This window comes from Anabrus simplex, chromosome 9 (assembly GCF_040414725.1).
Source record: "Anabrus simplex isolate iqAnaSimp1 chromosome 9, ASM4041472v1, whole genome shotgun sequence".
Taxonomy (NCBI): Eukaryota; Metazoa; Arthropoda; class Insecta; order Orthoptera; family Tettigoniidae; genus Anabrus; species Anabrus simplex.
Genome location: NC_090273.1, coordinates 9,746,969 through 9,768,287, shown reverse-complemented (window position 1 = coordinate 9,768,287; position 21,319 = coordinate 9,746,969). Strand labels below are relative to the sequence as shown.

General features: G+C 42.5%; 1 protein-coding gene across 1 annotated transcript in view; it reads left to right on the top strand.

The window, feature by feature from the left end:
- Tmtc2 (Transmembrane O-mannosyltransferase targeting cadherins 2) overlaps nucleotides 1-21,319 on the top strand; it is a 437,765-nt gene that overhangs the window by 389,758 nt on the left and 26,688 nt on the right. Inside the window, exon 8 of the mRNA XM_068229241.1 lies at nucleotides 10,457-10,701. Coding sequence (XP_068085342.1) covers nucleotides 10,457-10,701 — 245 coding nt within the window. The remainder of the gene's footprint in view (nucleotides 1-10,456; nucleotides 10,702-21,319) is intronic.

The following is a 21,319-nucleotide window of genomic DNA, read 5'->3' as shown; positions in this document are numbered from 1 at the left end:
CCCCCTCTACACAGTTGACATCCCAAGGCTGAGTGGACCCCGTTCCAACCTTCGTACCACTTTTGAAATTTCTTGGCATGGCCAGGAATCGAACCCGGGCCTCCGGGAGTGGCAGCTAACCACGCTAATCAGGTATTTTTACCCATGAATTTTCTTTCATAGAATAATACTTTCGGCGGTGTCGTATTTGCCATGTGACAGCAACACAACACATTTTTATCCAAGATAATCTGAACTTTAACATTTAAACATCGACAAGTAAGAATCACTACTGCTGTGACGGTAAGGCCAACGTATGAAGTGTTGTTACCTGAGCAATGGGGCCGATGACCTAGATGTTAGGCCCCTTTAGACAACAAGCATCATCATCATCATCGAGCAGAGAACAGTTTACAATTTATTTACTCAAAATACTTTTCTCTCACTGAATTCTTATTTACAATTCTTCTTCTTCTTTTTCGCTATTTGTTTTACGTCGCACCGACACAGATAGGTCTTATGACGCCGGTGGAATAGGAAAGGGCTAGCAGTGGGAAGGAACCGGCCGTGGCCTTAATTAAGGTACAGCCTGATGTGAAAAGGGGAAACCACGGAAAACCATCTCCAGGGCTGCCGACAGTGGGGTTCGAACCCACTATCTCCCGGATGCAAGCTCACAGCTCACAGCTGCATGCCGCGAGACCAACTTGTTCCACTCCACTGCATTTCAAGTAAAATTATTGTCTGAATTTAGCACGGCCAACTTGCCCGGTATTTAATATTCTAGTGAAAAGTATGAATGAAATGTAATCTGAAACTATATATATTGAAATTAATATTTAAACATGTTTGAGTCAAAATATTTATGTTATGTATACAACGAATATGGAGAAAATAAGACTTTATGCTTTGTCCAGCCCCGTTCCTGAGAGCAGCGCTTGAAGAATTTTAAAACTCAAATTGAACAATGACTCTTAATCTCAATATTAACATCAGAAGACAAAAGCATTGTGGTAAGTTCTGCTATGTGTCTAAATGCCATGATCATAAAAACGATTACTATTATTCCTCACAATTAAGGAACGTCAGTTGGACTACTCATCCTCCACAGTTTCATTTCACGACGTTATTTTGGCACATATCAATGAAAGTAGCGTTTAGGATTAATCATTTTAACAATATTAGTCAATGCAACATACTATTGTATTCCCTAAATTAAGATACATCGGCAACCGGAGTCAATATCAGAACGTCAGCTGGACTAAGTCATCTCCCTGCAGTTTCATTTCACGACATCATTTTGGCAAATATCAATGAAAGTAGCCTTTAGGATTAATCATTTTAACAGTATTAACCTGTGTAACATTCTCCATAGCTCTAAATTACGATAAATCGGCAATCAAAGTCAATATATTTTCCATAAAGAAGTATGCATTTTTACCGCAAATAGGTCGGCCGCCAGCGCCACGTGTCGAGCTGTGTAACTACTACGATTACAGTGCGCGGACCCGATTGTCAAAGCCGGTAAGGAGCTAGCTAGAGCGACGCATCAAGTCGGCCGTGGAGGGATGGACGTAGTTCGAACACATACCGACAGATGGAGCTGTGTGCGCCAACTTGACAAAAATGGCATAATTACTTCGCTAAAAGTATTTGTTTAATTAAAAAGTACAAAAATCGTAGTCCTGATTCGTCCATTCTACTTTTAGTGTCGATGGGAGATAACCTATATAAAGTGCCAATTTCACCCGCTGATAACTTCTCATTTTCTCGCTATCACATTAAATGACAGGCGGACATACGAAGTTTAGATGCACATACAGAGTGTAAAGTGTGTCTATGTTGTAAACATAAAGTGGGCGTTGATCTGAGCAAATGCAACATGACACACGATAGTGGAAATGGTGGGGACACTTCCCAGAGTATGGTTTTTTTTTACGTCGCACCGACACAGATAGGTCTTATAGCGAGGATGGGACAGGAAAGGCCTAGGAGTGGTAAGGAAGCGGTCATGGCCTTAATTAGCGTACACCCAAGCATTTGCCTGGTGTAAAAATAGGAAAGCACGGAAAACCATCTTGAGGGCTGCCGACAGTGGGGGTCGAACCCACTATCCCCGGATGCGAGCTCACAGCTGCGCGCCCCTAACCGCACGGCCAACTCGCCGGTCCCAAAGTATGTGTTCGATATAAGCACCATTCGCTCAAAGACGACGTAAATAATTGCCGTCTTCCTCGCCTGGCAGGCACTCTTCACGCAGCACCCGATGGACAGACCACTGGAACACATCGACACTTCGCACGCTTCTCTCTGTGTGCTAGAATGTCGAATTCTCGTTCTGAAACTTGCCGCGATCTTCGCTACCCGCAGTTTTAGGGACGGTAAATTATAGCCAGTATCGCGAACTCGCCGATATGCGTTATTACGTATGCAGCGATCAGGAAATCAGTTCCTCTTACAATCCGAGGACAATTACCATGTGCTTCACTGTGAATATGAAGTGTATATTACAGCTCCTTGTTAAAATATACCTGCACTGCACTGGCCACAGACAGACCACTTCTGCTTCCTGTAATGCGCTCTGAGGTCGCTTGACTTTGCGAGTCGAGTAACTCACAGCATTCAGAAACAAAGCACTGTACTGTAGCGCGTGTACTTATGCATTGTATTACCTTAGATAAAAGTATTGTGTTCTAGAACATTACAGTAACCTGCAGTATGTTCGAACCGGTCTGGCAGGGACGGTTGAGGCGCTGGCCTTTTGACCCAAACTTGGCAGGTTCGATCCTGGCTCACACCACTGGTATTTGAAGATGCTCAAATACGTCAGCCTCGTGTGGGTGGATTTACGTATAAGAACTCCTGAGGGACAAAATTCTTCCTCAGCGTCTCCGCAAACCGAAAAGGTAGTTTGTGGGACATGAATTAATTACAATACGTATGTTCGAAAATTAAAATTGGTTTTACGCCGCCTCGTAGTCTAAGGGCATCAACACCCCGGTACCATTTTAGGCCAGCTCATAGAATTTTTCACGGATTTAAGGCTTGAGTGAAGATCGACGCAACCTATGGTGAGATGATGACCGAAGAGATTCGTTGGTCTGCTCACGCGAGTCCTCATACTCTGCAGGCAGCAGTCGTTTCGCAGGCCAACCCCTATTGGGTATGATTTATTTATGTAACATGTTCCTAATGAATATTTAATTTTCACGACAGCATTATACTCGAAAAGCTTTTTCATCTTGTTAGGTCATGTTCAATTTTAATATTCATTGACTTGGCGCACAACGGGCGACTTTCACGCACTCTACAGTGTGATGGCAGTTGTAGTTTAGAATCTCTCCAACAGAACAGATATGACCTAAGTCGCCACAACTCAGTTGGACAGAGCAACCGACGCTAGATCGGGAGGTTATAGGTTGGGGTCCCAGTGGTGTCCGCTTGGTCATTTCTGTCCTGTATTTAATATCTCTTCTACAAATTAGAAGTAGGTTTAAACCAGTGGACTTCTGAGAACAGCCATTTCCAGTTCTAGGCATTTTTCTCATATTCCACTATCCTCTGATTGGTGGGATCAGCCATTATAGTTGCTATCTTGCCACCAGCCAGGAGTCGCGTGTACCTACAGACGTGCAGCAAGTCAACACCGGTAGGACAAGAGAGAAATTGCCTGTTCGGCAAATGGTTCCCGTAAGTAGGGCAGCGCAGTAGTCTCCATGGTATCAATCGAGAAAGTTCAATATCGTGACCGGGCAAGAAGTAACACTCCTAGCAGATTAACCTATGAACGAATCCAATATGGAGGAACTTAGGGCGTAAACTTAAGCCAATATACACCCTAAAAGAATAGGTCGTAGACTACTGAAATAACACTATCGTCATTTAAAACAACAACACAGACCACAAACACATATTATATCACGAATAAAGATGTTAAAAAGCATTCATCTCCACTGCACATCATCTTCATGGCTTTCTACTATGCGCAGTGAACACGATCTGATGAATTCAAAGTTTATTTCCAATAACATGTTGCTCATTGCGCCGATTGCACTATGCGTCATGCGTATCAGAACAAGATACTTTAAAAAAGAATACAACTCACCGTTGTCGAAACTCTACTCCTCGCATAACTGAGGAAGGTAAATTTTACTAACTATCAGTATTTTTTTACAATTATTCATGGTACTCGCGCGTTCCTTTCGAGAATAGGGAGTCGAACCAGAGCTATCCAGGGAGGCTATCGACACATCACCGCTGTAACCTCATTCCTAGTGTCACTATTCTCTTACTTGTTTCTGGATATCCCAGCTCTTCAGCTGCGACCGCACATAATGTGACCAGGTCCCGAAGAAGCGCTGCCGATACAATGTAACTCGCCCACGCTGCAAGAGATTTGCATTAACATGTGCGACAGCTCCACCGAGCTGCGTGTCCTCCATGTTCGGCTTCCGGAACAGAACACGGTCCGCACAGCTCCGTGATGAATGAGCTCGGCTTGGGAACACAATAGCACGTCGCGTGGATGTTGGAAGTACAGCAACAGAACCCCGGTCATCGTGCACAACCCATAATAATAATAATAATAATAATAATAATAATAATAATAATAATAATAATAATAATAATAATAATAATAACTGTTACGGAGTATTGTGGATGTGCAGAGGTGAAAGAAGGTGCTGGGGCGAACAGGTCTCAAAATACGAAATTAAAATTAAGATAAAATTCAACAAGGTTATATTTTCTTTTCAAGATCAATAAATAACAATTATAACAGGTACTCACTAGCCTAGCAACAATTCGAGAGTGTACAATTACAGTGTTACAGGATTTGGGCTCCGAGAGCCAGACACACAATTCTTGAGCTATAAGCCCAACCTTACGATATACAAGATTCAACAAAGGGGCAGAAGACCCCAATCATGCCCAGGAGCTCTTGCTCCCAATTACACAGTAAAGCCTCCTCGAGGCACGCAGAAACAAATTTTAAGAAAGAGCAACCCGCTCATAAGTTCGAGCCTATCAAAGGCCACACCAAACTCCACTTTCAAGTTGACCCCCAAACACAAATAACACAGGGGTAAAAATACCCAACCTACTGAGGCCTATTCAGTGAAGAAACAGGACAATTACGTGGCCTCCAAAATACCAACTTGAGAGGAGGCGAAACTGCACTCCTAATATATTTTACTAAAACCTACTTGGCACTAGGCCGCTAATGCAAGGGATAATCCCATACTAAAGGGGTGACGTATATAAGAAAACGATTTACATTACATTAGAAGGGAAGAAACGGTTGTGAAAGTAAGTTCACCTCAAAGCAATATGAGTGGGAGCTCGAGAGGGTTAAGCACTCTCTATCCCAAATTGTAGTTTAAAAAGATAGAATTGATACCAAGTGTCCTTACATTTTAGAGGAAAGTTACATGGTCAAAGGCTTCGGACCTGCCCCGAGAGTTAAACTGCTGAGGTAGCAAGAAAAGAAGTTATTAAAAGGCCATTACCTGGTGGTTGAACTGCTGCCCGAAGAAAGAGGCGCTTCCCGCCCCCTGCTACATAATTTACACAATGATAGATGTTACTGAAGTGGCGCGGAGACCCGAAAATCAGCAGTTTATATACCCTCGTGGAAAGTTCGAGGCGTTTCAGGAGTGAGAACACCCGCCCACAAGCCTTTTATTGGTTAATGGCAAAAACTACTACACTAGACGAAGAAGAAACACCTTATTGGTGGAAAATTAATTACAGAAATTCCTTATTGGTGAAATTCAAAGCTGGCGGAAAGAAAGGGTTAACATTCCCAACTTAAACAATGACTGAAAGAAATTTAACAAAGAACAAACTTATGAACCCAAAATTTCTCCAAAAACACAGTTCTTTCACTTCGCACTAGGGTGCATAATTGTAGTCCTTCAGTAGTGCCATCTAGAAGAAAATGTCCACACTTCTTACTACAGGCAAAACAAAAATATATCGAAAACGACCCAGTTCAGAAAACTTCAAAATTTACAAGTAGGGACATCTTCTGAGAAACTTGAGAATTAACACTGTAATTAAAGTTCAGGCTTCCTCCAGTAGAGGAGTTTCAACTGGCGCAAAGTTTGAATTAGCGGAGCGGAGGTGTACCGCCCGGTACAATAACAATAACAATAACAATAATAATAATAATAATAATAATAATAATAATAATAATAATAATAATAATAAATTCCCAAGGAAGCTGGTGCTGGCAAGTGTGAAAACTACCGCACCATTAGTTTAGTATCTCACGCTTGCAAAATTTGACCAGGTATTACACTGGCGAAAAAAAATACAAACGCCAAGAAGTGGTTGTGCTAGATTAACGAATGTTGGTAGGCGTGTTTACACATTCAAAATATGACGTTGATTCAAATTTCCCGCAAATCGAATTAGGTGTCGCTAGTAGCGGCCCCATGACGTTGCGCATCAGGTTTGCTTTAATTAATTTATTGAAATTAAACACAATGTGTACATATGTGCTAAAGGTTACAATCTGTCATTATTTTCTTTTGGTACATCACTTCGTTGTTTTTTGTTATTTTTTAACAGTCCTTGGCAAGTGTGCTGATGCGTTGTGTTTGTTATTATTATATTATTATATTATATATATACTATAGGTTTGCTTTACATACGGCCTACACTCTGCGAGAGCCGTACTTGCCTGTGAGATTGGACGGAGTTACTGTGAGTGGTCAAGAATGCCTTTGTGATGAAGGACACCAATACCAACAGCTCACTGCGGTTGAACGAGGCCGTATAAGTGGACTACGTGAAGGTAGATTTTCCTTCCGCGCTATTACAGAACCACTTGGCAGGAATGTCTCCACTGTGCATACGTGCTGGCAGCAGCGGTCAGGAGAAGGTTCGCTCGCAAGAAGACCGGGCTCCGGACGTCCCCGTGGCACCAGCGAGACGGAGGACCGCTGTATTCGGAATATGGCCGTGGCGCAGTGGACTGCGTTTGCATCGGCAATCCGGGCGGCAGTTGGCACCACAGTGATGCAACGAACTGTTCGAAATCGGTTACTTGAAGGACAGGTCCGATTCAGAAGCCCTGCGGCGTGCATTCCACTTACCCCAAACCACCGCCGTCTGCCAATTCAGTGGTGTCAAGCGAGAGCTCGTTGGAGGATGGAGTGGAGGTCCGTTGTGTTTCCCGATGAAAGCCGCTTCTGCCTTGGTGCCATTGATGGCAGGAGGCCAGGTGAGCGCCTGAATTCCACCTGTCGGCGGCGTCGACACACTGGGCCTACACCGGGAGTTCTGGCCTGGGGAGCAATTTCCTATGACAGCAGGAGCACTCTAGTGGTTATCTCACGCACCCTGACTGCAGGTGTGTATGTCCGTCTCGTGATTCGATCTATTGTGCTGCCATTCATGAACAGCATTCCCGGGGGTGTTTTCCAACAGGATAAAGCACGCCGCCACGCCGCTGGTGAAACCCACCGTGCTCTACAGATTGTCGACATGTTGCCTTGGCCTGCTCGATCCCCCGATCCGTTCCCAATCGAGCACGCATGGGACATCATTGGACGACAACTCCAGCGTCATCCACAACCGGCATTAACCGCCCCTGTATTGACCGACCAAGTGCAACAGGCATGAAACTCCGTCCCACAAGCTGACATCCGCCACCTGTACGAAGCAATGTATGCACGTGTGAATGCCTGCATTCAACAGTCAGGCGATTACACCGGCCCAGAATAGCACATTTGCGATGGCTTTCCTCGCGCCGATATTAACCTGTAATCTTGTACCTATAGACAATTAAATATGTTACCTCGACAAATACATTGCCAAAATTTCTTTCCACCAGTGTATTTACAGAAGAACGGAAAGGCAAGTCTAAAATGAGTTGGGGGAAGGTTAATTTAGCTTTAGAAGTAATATAGGAACATGTGAAGCAATCCTGACTGAAGTCTGATCTTAGAAGATCTAATTAAGAAGGCCAATCCCACGTACATGGCGTTCGTAGATCTAGAAAAGGCATTCCATAATGTTGAGTGGACCAGGGTATTTGAGATTCTGAAGACGATCGGGATCAGATACCGAGAACGAAGAATTATCCACAATCTGCATAAAAATCAGCCTTCAGTGATAAGAATCGAGGTCTTTGAAAAAAGAAGCAGCAATCCATAAACGAGTGAAGCAAGGCTGCAGTTTGCTTCCCCTTCTTTTCAATGTGTATATAGAACAGGCAGTAAAGGAATGCAAAGAAGGATTTTAAAAAAGGATCACAATTCAAAGAGAGGAAATCAAAACTCTGAGATTTGCCGATGATATTTTATCTGAGACTGCAGAAGATCTTAAGACATTGCTGAATGGTATGGCCACAGTCTTGGAGAAGAAGTACAAACTGAAACTAATTTACTCCAAAACAAAAGTAATGTAGTGCTGTCAAATGAAGTCTGGTGATAGAGAAAATATTAGATTAGGAAATGAAGTCTTAAAGGAAATAGATGAATATTGTTACCAGGGTGGCAAAATAACTAATGATGACACAAGTAAGGAGGACATGAAACGCAGACCAGAACAAGCAAGCAATTTGCTCAATTACAACATTCATATAGGAATTAGATGGCATGGAACGTGGCATTGTATGGAAGTGAAACATGGACGCTAAGTAGCTCAGAAAGAAAGAGAATATAAGCTCCTGAAATGTGGTCTTACAGGAGAATGCTGAACGTGAGATGGGTAGATCGAATCACAAAAGAACTGATACTGGATGAAATTGGTGAGAGGCATTTGACGAAAAGAAGAGATAGAATGATAGGACACATCTTAAGGCACTCAAGACTTGTACACTTGAATTTTTGAGCGAAATGTGAGGGGCAAGAACGGTAGGGGTAGACCAAGGTATGAATATGACAAGCAGATTAGAGCAGGTGTAGGATGCAGCAGTTACGTAGAAATGTAAAGGTTAGCAAAGGATAGGGTGTGATGGAGTGCTCCATCACACCAGTCTATGGATCGACAACTCAAATAATAATAATAATAATAATAATAATAATAATAATAATAATAATAATAATAATAATAATAATAATAATAATAATAATAATAATAAGATGGAAGGAGCGTAAGGTAAAATATAAAACTTCAACGATAGAACAAAGTAGTCAAACCAGAGTGCTTATACGGAAGTGAATGTCTAGTACTGAACTAAATCTGAATGAATTAGAAGTTCTGGAAATAAGAATTATACGGGAAATACTCGGTCGGTTAAAAATTACAGAACTCTAGAAGAGTTGGCCGTGTGGTCAGGGCCGCGCGTCTGTCAGCTTGCATCCGGGAGATAGTGGGTTTGAATACCACTGTCGACAGCCCTGAAGATGGTTTTCCGTGCTATCCAATTTTCACACCAGGCAAATGCTGGGGCTGTACCTTAAAGCCACGGGCGCTTCGTTCCAACTCCCAGGCCTTTCCTATCCTATCGTCGCCGTAAGACCTATCTGTGTCGGTGCGGCGTAAAACCACTAGCAAAATAAACTCCGGAAGTCAAGAAGTAATGATGAAATGTGTCGGAAAATAGCAAACGTAACGAAAACAATACATAAGAGGTGATTGATATTCTTTGGACACTTATGCAGAATTGATGATAACAGGTTAAACAAACAGATCTTCAAATATCTTTGGAACAAGAAGTCAACAACAACCACGATTCATGAAGTCAAGAATGATTTGGAAAGGAACAACATATGAGAAGAAGAAGCGACAGAGAGGGAGAGAGAGAGTTAAAGGAGTATTGGAGGAAGAAAAGGGAATAACAAAGGATGACACATGCACACTAGAAGACCCTAACGTAAAAAGAAAGAATGAGGAATGCATCATCCGCTAAACAGATGATCTGTGATACTTGCTGACAATTTAGAAGAACTTCACTTCCCTTTGAGCTGCATGAAAGATGTAAAGAAGCAGTCTGGACTTGAGCTAAACATTCCGAGTGTAAAGCTGATGGTAATTAGCGAGCAGAAAATCTCCAACGGTCCAACCCACGTTCTTTGAAGTAATTTAAGAAAAGACTAGATAAACAGTTTAATAGTGAATCTGCCATCCGCGCGACAGCGCTAAATACGGTTCAGTGATTGATTGATTGATTGATTCATTCATTCATTCATTCATTCATTCATTCATTCATTTATTCATTCACTTATTCATTCATTCATTCATTCTAAACCACGAAATAGTATCAGGTTTCAAGGGGCTAGGAAGGTGGATAATACAAGACTGGGATCTGGATGTGGAGATCAAAAGCAAGTCGCACGTATCCACTAGCCCGCATTACACTTGCGTAGGGTGTGTTGCAGACATTTTAGGGGTTATGATACTCCACAGTGCGGAACCGTTGTTGGGGCTAGAAGATATTTCCGATTTGCCGAAGTAACGTTTTGTTGCCTAGAAATCGTTCCCTAAGAATAACACGCTTACGTGATTGTGTGTTGTTTGTTGACAGTGGCGCACCTGAACCTGGGCCAGCTGTACGAGCGCCGAGGGCAGTGTCAGGAGGCCGAGCGGCTATACCGCATCTGCTCCAGACTGGACGGCTCTGCTCTCAAAGATCCTCGCACGCACGAGGCGGCCCGCATCTCAGCTCTGCTGCACCTTGGCAGGCTGTGCGCTGACCAGGGCCGCCTGCACGAAGCTATAGCCACGTACCAGGAGGCCGTGCTCACCATGCCCGACTACTACCCACCACAGGTCAGTCTCTTTACAAGTCTCGATAATTCAAATGATGACAGAAATCTGTCTTATGACCGGGGGTGATCTGAAATTAACGATACAAAGTACCCAGCAGGCTCTGATAGCCATAAATGACAGTCATATAGCAGAGCCCTCATCTATCAGACTCTAGAGAGCTGATTAGGTTCTGACTCAGTTTCCCCCTTTCAATGCACTCCAAATTCCATACACACGTCTCTGATAAACGAATGTACATAAATTAACCTTTACCAGTTTGAGTTCCATTCATTGAAAGATATATTTATTATAATTTGGCTTTCCCAAAAGAAAATTTTAATACTATTTTCCCAACGTTACCCACCCCCAAGTAGGCTTCACAGCCTAGAGACTTACTCTTCGTCAAAATATCGGTGTCACCAATTACTTCAAGTTCATATTTAATTAACTGATTGAGTGTTTTAATGTTGGCAATTACCTTCCGTTCAGCAACTCTTTGTGTACTGTTCCCTCAGATTTAATATTTAATATTAATCTAGGATAGTTCCAATAGTTAAGATAGAACATTTCCATTAATTCGAATGAGAGGCCGAATCTTCACTCCCCTACACCGCATTATCGCCCTAATATCACGGATTACCTTGACTCACAGTTCCATCGCATTTCAAGTTATTCCAGTCCGCAGAAGAAAGCAATATCTAAGTACACCCTTTCACCAATCGGCTGACTATTTTAAGTCACGTTTTGGCTCCACAAATCACACTCAGAATTCTGAATGTAGTTAAATTAGGACAAAGTCAAACAAATGATCCTGACAGCCCCTCTGTGGTCTTGAACCACAATGGTTTACATTTAACTTCCTTTCAAACACTGATCGCATCTTCGCTTGCAAGATGCCAGTGAGTACTTTGCCTGGCATACTAATCAGTGAGATACCTCGATAGTTGTTGCAATCTTTCCTGTTCCCTTGCTTATAGATAGGAGCTATTACTGCGTTTGTCCAATCTGAAGGTACTTTACCAACACTACATGTTAATCTTACTACTCTATGAAGCCATTTTATCCCTGCCTTCCCACTATACTTCACAATTTTAGGTATAATTTCATCTATTCCTGCTGCTTTATCACAATTGAATTTATCTATCATTCTTTCCATTTCCTCAAGCGTAAATTCACCAACATAATTTTCTTCCTCCCCATGAGATTGGTTGTTCGTGACACGACCAGGAAGGTTTCCTTTTACAATGAGAAGATTTTCAAAATATTCCCTCCACCTCTCCAGTGATTCCCTGGGATCTATTATGAGTTCACCTGAATTACTCAAAACACTGTTCATTTCCTTTTTCCCTCCCTTCCTAAGATTCTTTATTACTGTCCCGAAAGTTTTTCCTGCTGCCTGACCTAGCCTTTCCAGGTTATTACCAAAATCTTCCCAAGTCTTCTTTTTGAATTCAACAACAATTTGTTTTGCTCTGTTTCTTTCATCTACGTAGAATTCCCTGTCTGCCTCCGCCCTCGTTTGGAGCCATTTCTATTAAGCCTTCTTCTTACGTTTACAGGCTGCTCTCACTTCATCATTCCACCAAGATGTTCGCCTTTTCCCATCTTTACACACAGTTGTTCCTAGGCATTCCCTTGCTGTTTCTACTACAGCATTCCCGTATGCCACCCATTCACTTTCTATATCCTGAACCTGCTTACTGTCTACTGTTCGAAACTTCTCACTAATCATATCCTTGTACTTCTGTCTAATTTCCTCATCCTGGAGAATCTCTACCCTTATTCGTTTGTAGACTGATTTCACTTTCTCTATCCTAGGCCTAGAGATCACTACAGATCAGATAGCGGTCTATATTATCGAAAAATCCCCGAAAAACCCGTACATTCCTAACAGATCTCCTGAATTCGAAGTCGGTTAGGATATAGTCTATTATAGATCTGGTACCCCTAGCCTCCCATGTGTAACGGTGAATAGCCTTATGTTTGAAGAATGTATTCGTAACTGCTAAACCCACACTAGCACAGAAGTCCAGCAAACTCTTCCCATTCCCATTAGCTTGCGTATCTTCCCCAAATTTACGAATCACCTTTTCGTATCCTTCAGTTCTATTTCCAACCCTTGCATTGAAATCGCCCGTTAGTACTACCATATCCGTACTTTTGACCCTGACTACGATGACACTCAATGCTTCATAAAACTTGTCAAATTAATTATCATCTGCACCCTCACATTGTGAATACACTGAGATAATTCTCGTCCTAATTCCTCCAACTGCCAAATCTACCAACATTATCGCTCATTTACGTGCCTAACAGAAACTATGTTGAGTGCAGTGGTATTCCTGACAAACAGCCCTATCCCACACTCTGCCCTTCCATTTCTAACACCCGTCAAATACATTTTATAATCTCTTATCTCTTCCTCGTTATCTCCCCTACCCGATATCACTTAGGCTGATGACACACGGAGCGGTTTTCGCCGAGTCGGCAGCCGAGTCGGCCGCCGCGTCGGCGCATGTTTCTATTGTATCAGATGGGATGAAACAGACACAGCGGTGCCTTCGCCAATTCGTTTGCAAGGAGTCCCTAGCCTGTTAAATGGGAGTGCGACTCCGTTACTCCCATAGGTCCGAGGCTTGCTAAATATGTTCTGAGCTCGGTAAATTAATGAAGCAGAATGCTACCCTACTTACACATAGTCGAAGTAAGGATCTCTCCTGTAACGGGTTAGGGATCACCGGTGGATTATATTGTCCTAGCCGCCTGAGCACAAGGAGGGCCTTGATTCAGAATATGTCCTAGATGCCCACTCCCATTCCATAGCAACTGGTATCTCGACTCTCAGGAGCACTTACTAGGCCACTCAGCCGTTGCCCATGGTTCACGAACTAGGACGTACCTACAGTAACCCATACCATGAGGCATTTTATATTATTAATTTAATTTAATGTTTTAATTATTGTAATGTAATATATATATATATATATATATATTCCTGTACCTGGTTAGATGGAAGAGAAAGCCTGAGGTCTTAACAGGTAAAATAAAACATTACTTACTTATAATTTCAATAGTTATCACTCCTGAAATCATTTGCAAATTATCCGCGAATAATTACTGCATGTGTTCTCGAATTTCTATATGCGATGTAATAAACTCCAATCTGAATTATTTTATCGGCCATGTAGGTTAATCACATACTGGAAACTTGTTGAAGTTCGGATAGACTGCGGCCCTTGCCGGGGCTCTCAGCAGGTAACGTGGCAACGCCACTCATAAATGTCAGTAGCTCAACAATAATACTATATAAAGCAGGACCTGTATCTCTTCCTTGAGGTACTCTACTATACCGGGAGTATCCACACGTAACGGTGTTGTTCAGCCAACTCCCTGACCAACGGGAGGAGTGAAATTATTGTTGCAGCCGTGAATAGGAAGTGGAACCTTCGAGTAACAGGTAGTGACACTTGATAACAAATAACAGAAACCAGTCATTCATGGCTTCCCTACTCATTATGAAGCCCCTTGTACTTTGTAGCACTCCAGGATCATATTGGTCCATAGTAAGGTCATACATATTTCACACTCCGTTAAAGAGGCTACGGACAGACTTCTGGCAGTCTTCCTACTCGTACAGATATTGAAGTCTTTTGTTAGACTTTTGGCTCATCTTCAAATTGCTGTGTCGTCCTAATTAGAGACTTGATTCAAATCAGATTGCAGCCTATTGAAGTGCGATCGCTTTGAACTTCTGCCAGAATCTTCGTGTGGCTTGTATGTTTCTTTTAATCGGATGTCGACTGAGAGATAATTTGAATGGAGATGGAAGCCAGAAGGAGCCGGCTGACTGAGAAATGTGTTGCCCATTTATTATATGGTGGTGTATCGCAAGTGAAGTCAGGCAAGCTTATCTGAACACTGACGTTGCAGTAAAAATATATCGATGGTCCCATGCGACATAAGGTAAAAATAGCAAATAATACTAGTAATCAATGCAGTAGAGCACCTCAAGGAAGAGGGGCAAGTCCAGCTTGATACAATACAGGAATAAAGGGTCCGTTACAATGACAAGCACTAGGGAAACATGATCTTAATTTCTTTAACTGAAAACTGGAAATGTACAAGTGATTTCAGGTTCTCTAATACTGAAAGACATGTTCATCCCACTTCGAGTTTTGCCATTTCATTTTTTATTTTAGTAATTACAGGATTTTAACGTTTTTATCATTGAATTGAAAGTTTTGCAAATCACGTTTGTGAAACAAACCATACTGAGTGAATAATACTCCTAATACCTCATGTTACATCGCAATCACATGATGTCACGTAACAAATATATCATGTTGCGTCTCTCGGTTTTCGGCACTCGGTTGATTACCAACCGACAACAGAAGGTGAGTTTCCTTCAAATCAATAATTGACAACTCGGGATATTTTTAGAAAATTATCCGGTAGTGCTTACGGAATTTACCTCCTGACATTGGAGGATCAAATAAAATCGGCGGATATCTCCATTTTTTCTGTATTTTCATTTTTCTTTATTTTCTAGGGAGTTTGCCACTTTTTCTTTGGAATTATTATTTCGAATAACGTACAGTTTTATCAAGTCACCCCATAAGATGTCTAAAATGCGCATTTACATTAGACTATATATTGATGATTAATAATCAATACTAAGAATTATGATCAGTCGTAGCACCAACGAAAGAGAAGTTTGGGATAAAATCGAACTTTCATCACCAGTGGTTTTGTTAATTCCATCAGCAATTGAGTTTACTGTCCAATGCAGATCGTATCTGATACCATATTATGTCACTGACACAACAAAATATCATATCTCCAGACAAATACTGTATAAAGCAGGACCTGTCTCTCTTCCCTGGGGGACTCTACTGTACCGGAAATACAGATCTTTCTTAAAGCCACGGCCGCTTAGCCCCCATAATTACACCTTCGCTCACGGACAACACCCCTCACACAGTGTTAAAAGCTACTCACCCCCATGGGGGTGTATCGGTGAAAGCAGCTACAGAACTGGCCAGCCGAACACGTCTTCACCGAGCTAGATAGCTGCAGTCGCTGAAATACGGCCATTATCCAGCATTTGGGATATCATGGGTTTGAACTCCACTGTCGGCAGCCGTAAAGATGGTTTTCCGTGGTTTCCCATTTTCATACCAAGAAAATGCTGGGGTTGTACGTTAATTAAAGCCACGACCGCTTCCTTCCCACTCTTAGCCCTTTCTTGTCCCATCGTCGCCATAAGACCTGTCTGTGTCGATGCGATGTAAAGCAAGTTGTACAAAAATAAAAAATAACTTGTACTGGGACTAAAAGCTATATCGTCGCTTCGAGAGCAAAACCCTTCCTCTCCATTATTTACGTTAAGGCACGGAAACTGAACTTTAAATGCACTGTGCTGTAGGAATGCGTGAATACATTCCTAGAGCGCGGTACGGTGAGCTTCATTTTCCTTTACATACTGGTATAGGAAAATGAACACAGTGGAAAATGTTCTGATGCTCTGTGAGGCGTGAGCGGTCTTAAGGGAGAACATTGCGAGATATGACGTACGTTCCCGAAACGACAATGTGCCAAAGAAGTCCACAACTCGTGGGACTTCAGGTTTTAGTATTGTTTCCACGCTTCTCGCTGTCCTATCCGAATTGATGAGCACTTGTTGTCTTCCGATTCCTGGCTACGAGGTCTGTATTGTGGTGCTCAACGCTCGGTAACCTGGTGCCGACTCCCGGCAAGGTGGAAGGAATTTAATCGGAAACGTCTAATTCCATTGGTTCGTCACTTTCTATGCCTCTACTTGTCTTACCTTCCACGATCGACTATATTATTCTCCTAGGCAACCTGTCTTCCTCCGTTGCCCTAACTGGACCTCATCTAAGCCACTGCTTCACCTTCAAACGTTAGACCTTCCTGTCATTGTTCCCACCCGTCTGTACCAGCAATGGCTCTACCTATTTTCACGTGTCTTTCTTCCAACTTATGTCTGCTCAGATTTCAGTTTCGTAGAGCAAATTCCAAAAGAAATGTAAAAGTAATTCGTTCGAGAACTGACTTTGCTGGTCACCTCTCCCAGATTCCGTTTCGCTTAACTCACAGTAATCCTGAAATGATCCACCTGTTCCAGTACAGTATCTCCCATCACTTCTTCTTCTTCCCAACTAACATCACTCTAGTCTCCACTCGCGTAGTTTCTTTCTTGTTGACGTCTACAGTGGATACACCACTTAGTAAATTCTCCTGATCCTCAGTTAAATTAAGAATCTCAGAGCCATGATCGCTGCTCCATCACTTGCTCAACGCGCACATTTGAAGAGCAGAGGCGATAAATTACATTCTTGCCTCACTTCCTTCCCCGCAACTGTCTCTCTCTTGCTCAACTGTAATCTCTGCACCAGCCTCATTTCTAAGCGCATTACACGCCACCTCCCTTTCTCCGCCTTCGCTTCACCTTCAAATGGTTCGTCCAAAACATCTGTACATTAAAATGATACTGTTGTCTATACACTAGTCCATACTTCGCTTCTCTCTTGGTTGAGGTACGTGAAAGTCGTAACCAGATTTACTTCAGTTCTTGCCAACTCCTCACCTGAACACGTGAAAACTACTTGACAGAACTGTGTTTAACTCCAGGGACAAGCCCGTGTTACATTAGGCTAACTGTCATTTGATTCAAGTTCAGGAGCATAGAGATATTAAGTGGCCTTGAAAAGGAAACGTCTAAGAGCTTTATCGAGGAACTGGACATAATAAAAGGTGCTCCGTGGTGCAATACTAGATGTGAACGTGTCTTGGCTCACTCGGGTTGGAAGCCAAAGAGCCATGTGAGGTGGAATGTAGCCAGCGCTCCCTGCAGACTGAGAGACGCCGAACTCGCTGCTTGTTGGTACCTGGAAGCTCTAGAGGGCAAATGCCGGCGTTGCTCCACGGCCACTGCCATCGCACGTATCTGTGAGAAAATGTTAATCTTCTAGCACTTTCCTATTCTGCCTGTTTGCTTCCAGAGATTGAACGAGTTAGCAAGGCTCCGGGTTCGATTTCCGGCCAGATCTTTTTTTTCTGGATCTGACGGCTGGTCCACTCAGCGCAGGTGATTACAATTGAGGAGCTATCTGACAAAGGAGATAGGGGCCCAGGTTTAGACAAACAAGAATAACTGTCTATAGCAGTGGTCTTCAAAGTGCGGGGCGCGCCGGCTCTGATTGAAATATCATTTCGTATTTCATATTCTGTAACAAATATTGCTATCCTGAGATTCTGACATCCATGAACTCAGGCACGAAGCTCTTCCACGCGCTGGAATTCACCTGCTCACTCAATGTCTTTGAACTGTCTGCAAAGGCCTGGCTGAAATCTAGTCGACAACAGAAACAGAAGAATCTATTCTTGTAAGGAGGTGGCGATGACATTGTCAAGCGGTCTGCATATATTGCAATGTCCTTTCGTCTTAATTAGTGAAAAGACTTTTCTTATTCTCCTACCCGTTCAGTGATTGTTGTCAGGCTCATCAATGTTAGTCTGCTCGCCTGGACAACAAATTAGACAGGTATAAATTGAACAGAAATGGCGAAAGAATGTAGAGGATGTGGGGGGGGGGGGGGAGCCTTCTCTATATGTTGCCCTCTTGATGTCCGGAGCAGCATACAACGGTACATTAAGTTACAGGGAAAAGAAACTAACTATTTTGCAATACATTGAGGGTAGCCAAGCCATAAAACGCGCTTCCTGCACATAAAATTAAGCAATTTTACCTATGGTGTTATCCTACTGGTTTTCACATATTACAATATGCACGAAGGTAATTGGGATGGGATTCACAATCTTGGGTACAGGAGATTAGCACAGAAACTACTGGAAAGCAGCAATGGGAGATAGTCCGAGTTCATAAAGAGAGCAAAAATGAAGGGAGTAATCTCAGGCTAATATAAAAATACCGGATACAAAGATGCCAAATCTTGAATATAAAGTTCAGAAAAATCTATTTCATTCAGTAGTTAAAGCAAAGTCATTAGATGAAGCAGAAATTTGGGAAGAAAATAATGGCACTGTAACTCTGGATGTAGTTGTAGGTAAACTTGTCACAATAACACTAGGATTGCCAAGCTGTACAGTAAACAGTGGAGTGAGATGAAGACATGAATACACGGGCAGGTCTGGCTGAGGTTAAACATGGAGGCAGGAGGTGATATTCTAGGGATATGGAAACCAAACTAAAAGAAAGACCAAAATGAGGGCTACTGGGTGAAGGAAAGGGGTATATGAAGGGATGATATGAGATTTTATAATAAGGTGACCGCCATCCATTGCAGTGCAGCCTCCTCCCTACGTCGCGTTGATTGCCGGATTGCACCGCAAGCATTCAACACGCGTTCTCGTTCTGTATCCATATCATTTACAGGGACCGCTTAAGCCATGGTCTTTACAGGTCGCGAAAGCCAAAATTCTAAAGATTTAACGTCAGGCGAACGGGCAGGCCAAGATATTGACCCTCCGCGACTAGTCCACCGTTCATGGAAGACCCGTGTTGGGTGTCACCTAACCCTACGATGAAAATGAGCAGGTGCCCTATCACGCATGTACCATGCTAGTAATATTTAGGTAGGAACGTATTTCCGTCTTTTGTTTCATACGACCCTTCCTAAATTATTGGAACATCTTGATTATTGATAGTAGCGGAGAAAGTGAGGGAAGCGCGTCTCCGCTGGTACGGTCACGTCATGAGAAGGCAGCAAGGCTCTGTTGCTAAAGCAGCTCTCCAAGTAGATCCGGGAGGAATACGACCACGTGGAAGGCCTTTTAAGCGGTGGACTGAGAATATCAAGGCCGACATGCACGACGTTGGTTTAAAACCTGAAGATGTCAGCAATAGGACGAAATGGAGATATAGCAAAGCAGCGGACCCCATACTTTGGGATAAACTCTAGGAAAGAGAGAGGTAGTGGGCACTACTCCGAAGATTTTGAGTTTGTAATCAATCTTTGTAGCACCTTTTCTCCTTCGCCTCCCCTGTAAATATAGGAACCTTTTTCAAGGACACTTGTATAAGAATAAAGCCATAGCACACCAAAAATGAAAGTCAATACGTTCAGCGCCTAAGTCAGTACACAAACAAGAATAATAATTAAGTAAAAACATTTAGAAGGGAGAGCTGAAACCAACTCCGATTCCCCTTCTGCAAAATCAAAGGGGGTTCGATTAGTTTCAGTCCGACTCATTTGCTGAATGGTCAGCGTTGAGGCGTTCGGTTCAGAGGGAATCGGCTTCGATTCCGGGTCGGGTCGGAAACTTTAATCGTGTTTGATTAATCCTTATGGCTCGGGGACTGGCTATTTGTGTTTGTGTTCCAACACTTTCCTCTTCATATTCAGACAACACACTACACCACCAACCACCAGAGGAACACGCAATAGTGATTACATCCCTCCATGTAACATGGCGTCAGGAAGGGCATCCAGCCGTAAAACAGGGCCAAATGCACATGCTCGGCACAGTTCGTACCCGCGGCCCCACAGGTGTGGGAAGAGCGGTAGAAGAAGAAGAAGAAGAAGAAGGGGGAGAGAAATATAAGTTTGAAAATAAAAATGAACTTTACAGTCTTGTTAAATCATTAAACACAGAACGGAGGAAACCAGGAAGAAAACTATGAAATATTATCAGTGGAATGTGAGAAGAGAAGTCCAAGAAGTATGACAACAGAGAACGTACACGTTAGTAGTAGTTAGGAGGTATTCTAGATTCTGACTTACAATCTACTAAGTACCTCGATAATATTTTTCTATTTGTTGAACTTACATTCAGTACTTATGGGACATATATTAATAAATTATATTTGATAAAATATCTTTAGTATTTTGTATGATATGTTCAGTCCTCAGCCCGAAGGCTGGTTGCATCCTCAATTACTCCGCCATTAGCTGTTACAGATGGACTAGGCATCACGGAAGAGACGTACTAGGGAAATGATGAGTGCGCAGTTCAACGTTGCTTTCTTCACCGAGCCAGAAGTTGCTATTACATATATCAGTCTGCCAAGCCCTTTGAATCGCCCGCACCAACAGACCCTAAGAGCAACATTTTCACACCATTCATAGCAGAGACTGGCTGCAGAAGGAATGGTATTACTAGCATCGCTCATACCTCATTCACTTTCATGTTGTCAAAGCCAAGGAAGAGGCTGAGACGAACTATTAAAAGTAACAAAATAGATCTAGGCCATACCAGAAGACATAAACACTGGGTCATCAGTGTTTCGGGGTGAGTAGCTAGCCACTGATGACGAGGGAAGTTTCCAATCAACAAGAGGAGAAATATTGTATCACTGTCACATTTATTTACCGTGTTCAAACACTGACAGTGGTCTCCGCTACACTGAGGTGTACCTCTCATTAAACGAATGAAACAATCAAAATTAACCACTGTGGTAAAGTTCTTGAATATTGTGTTAATATTGGCAAACAATTAACGTTACATGAACACGTCATTACATTATTTGTTTAAAAGTTATATGCTGTACATATTTAATATTTATATGCAGAAATTCAACAAATATAATTGCTGTGTACTGCTAATTATATTGAGGTATAAATAACTACAATAAACTCTAGAGTGCCAACAGCGCATG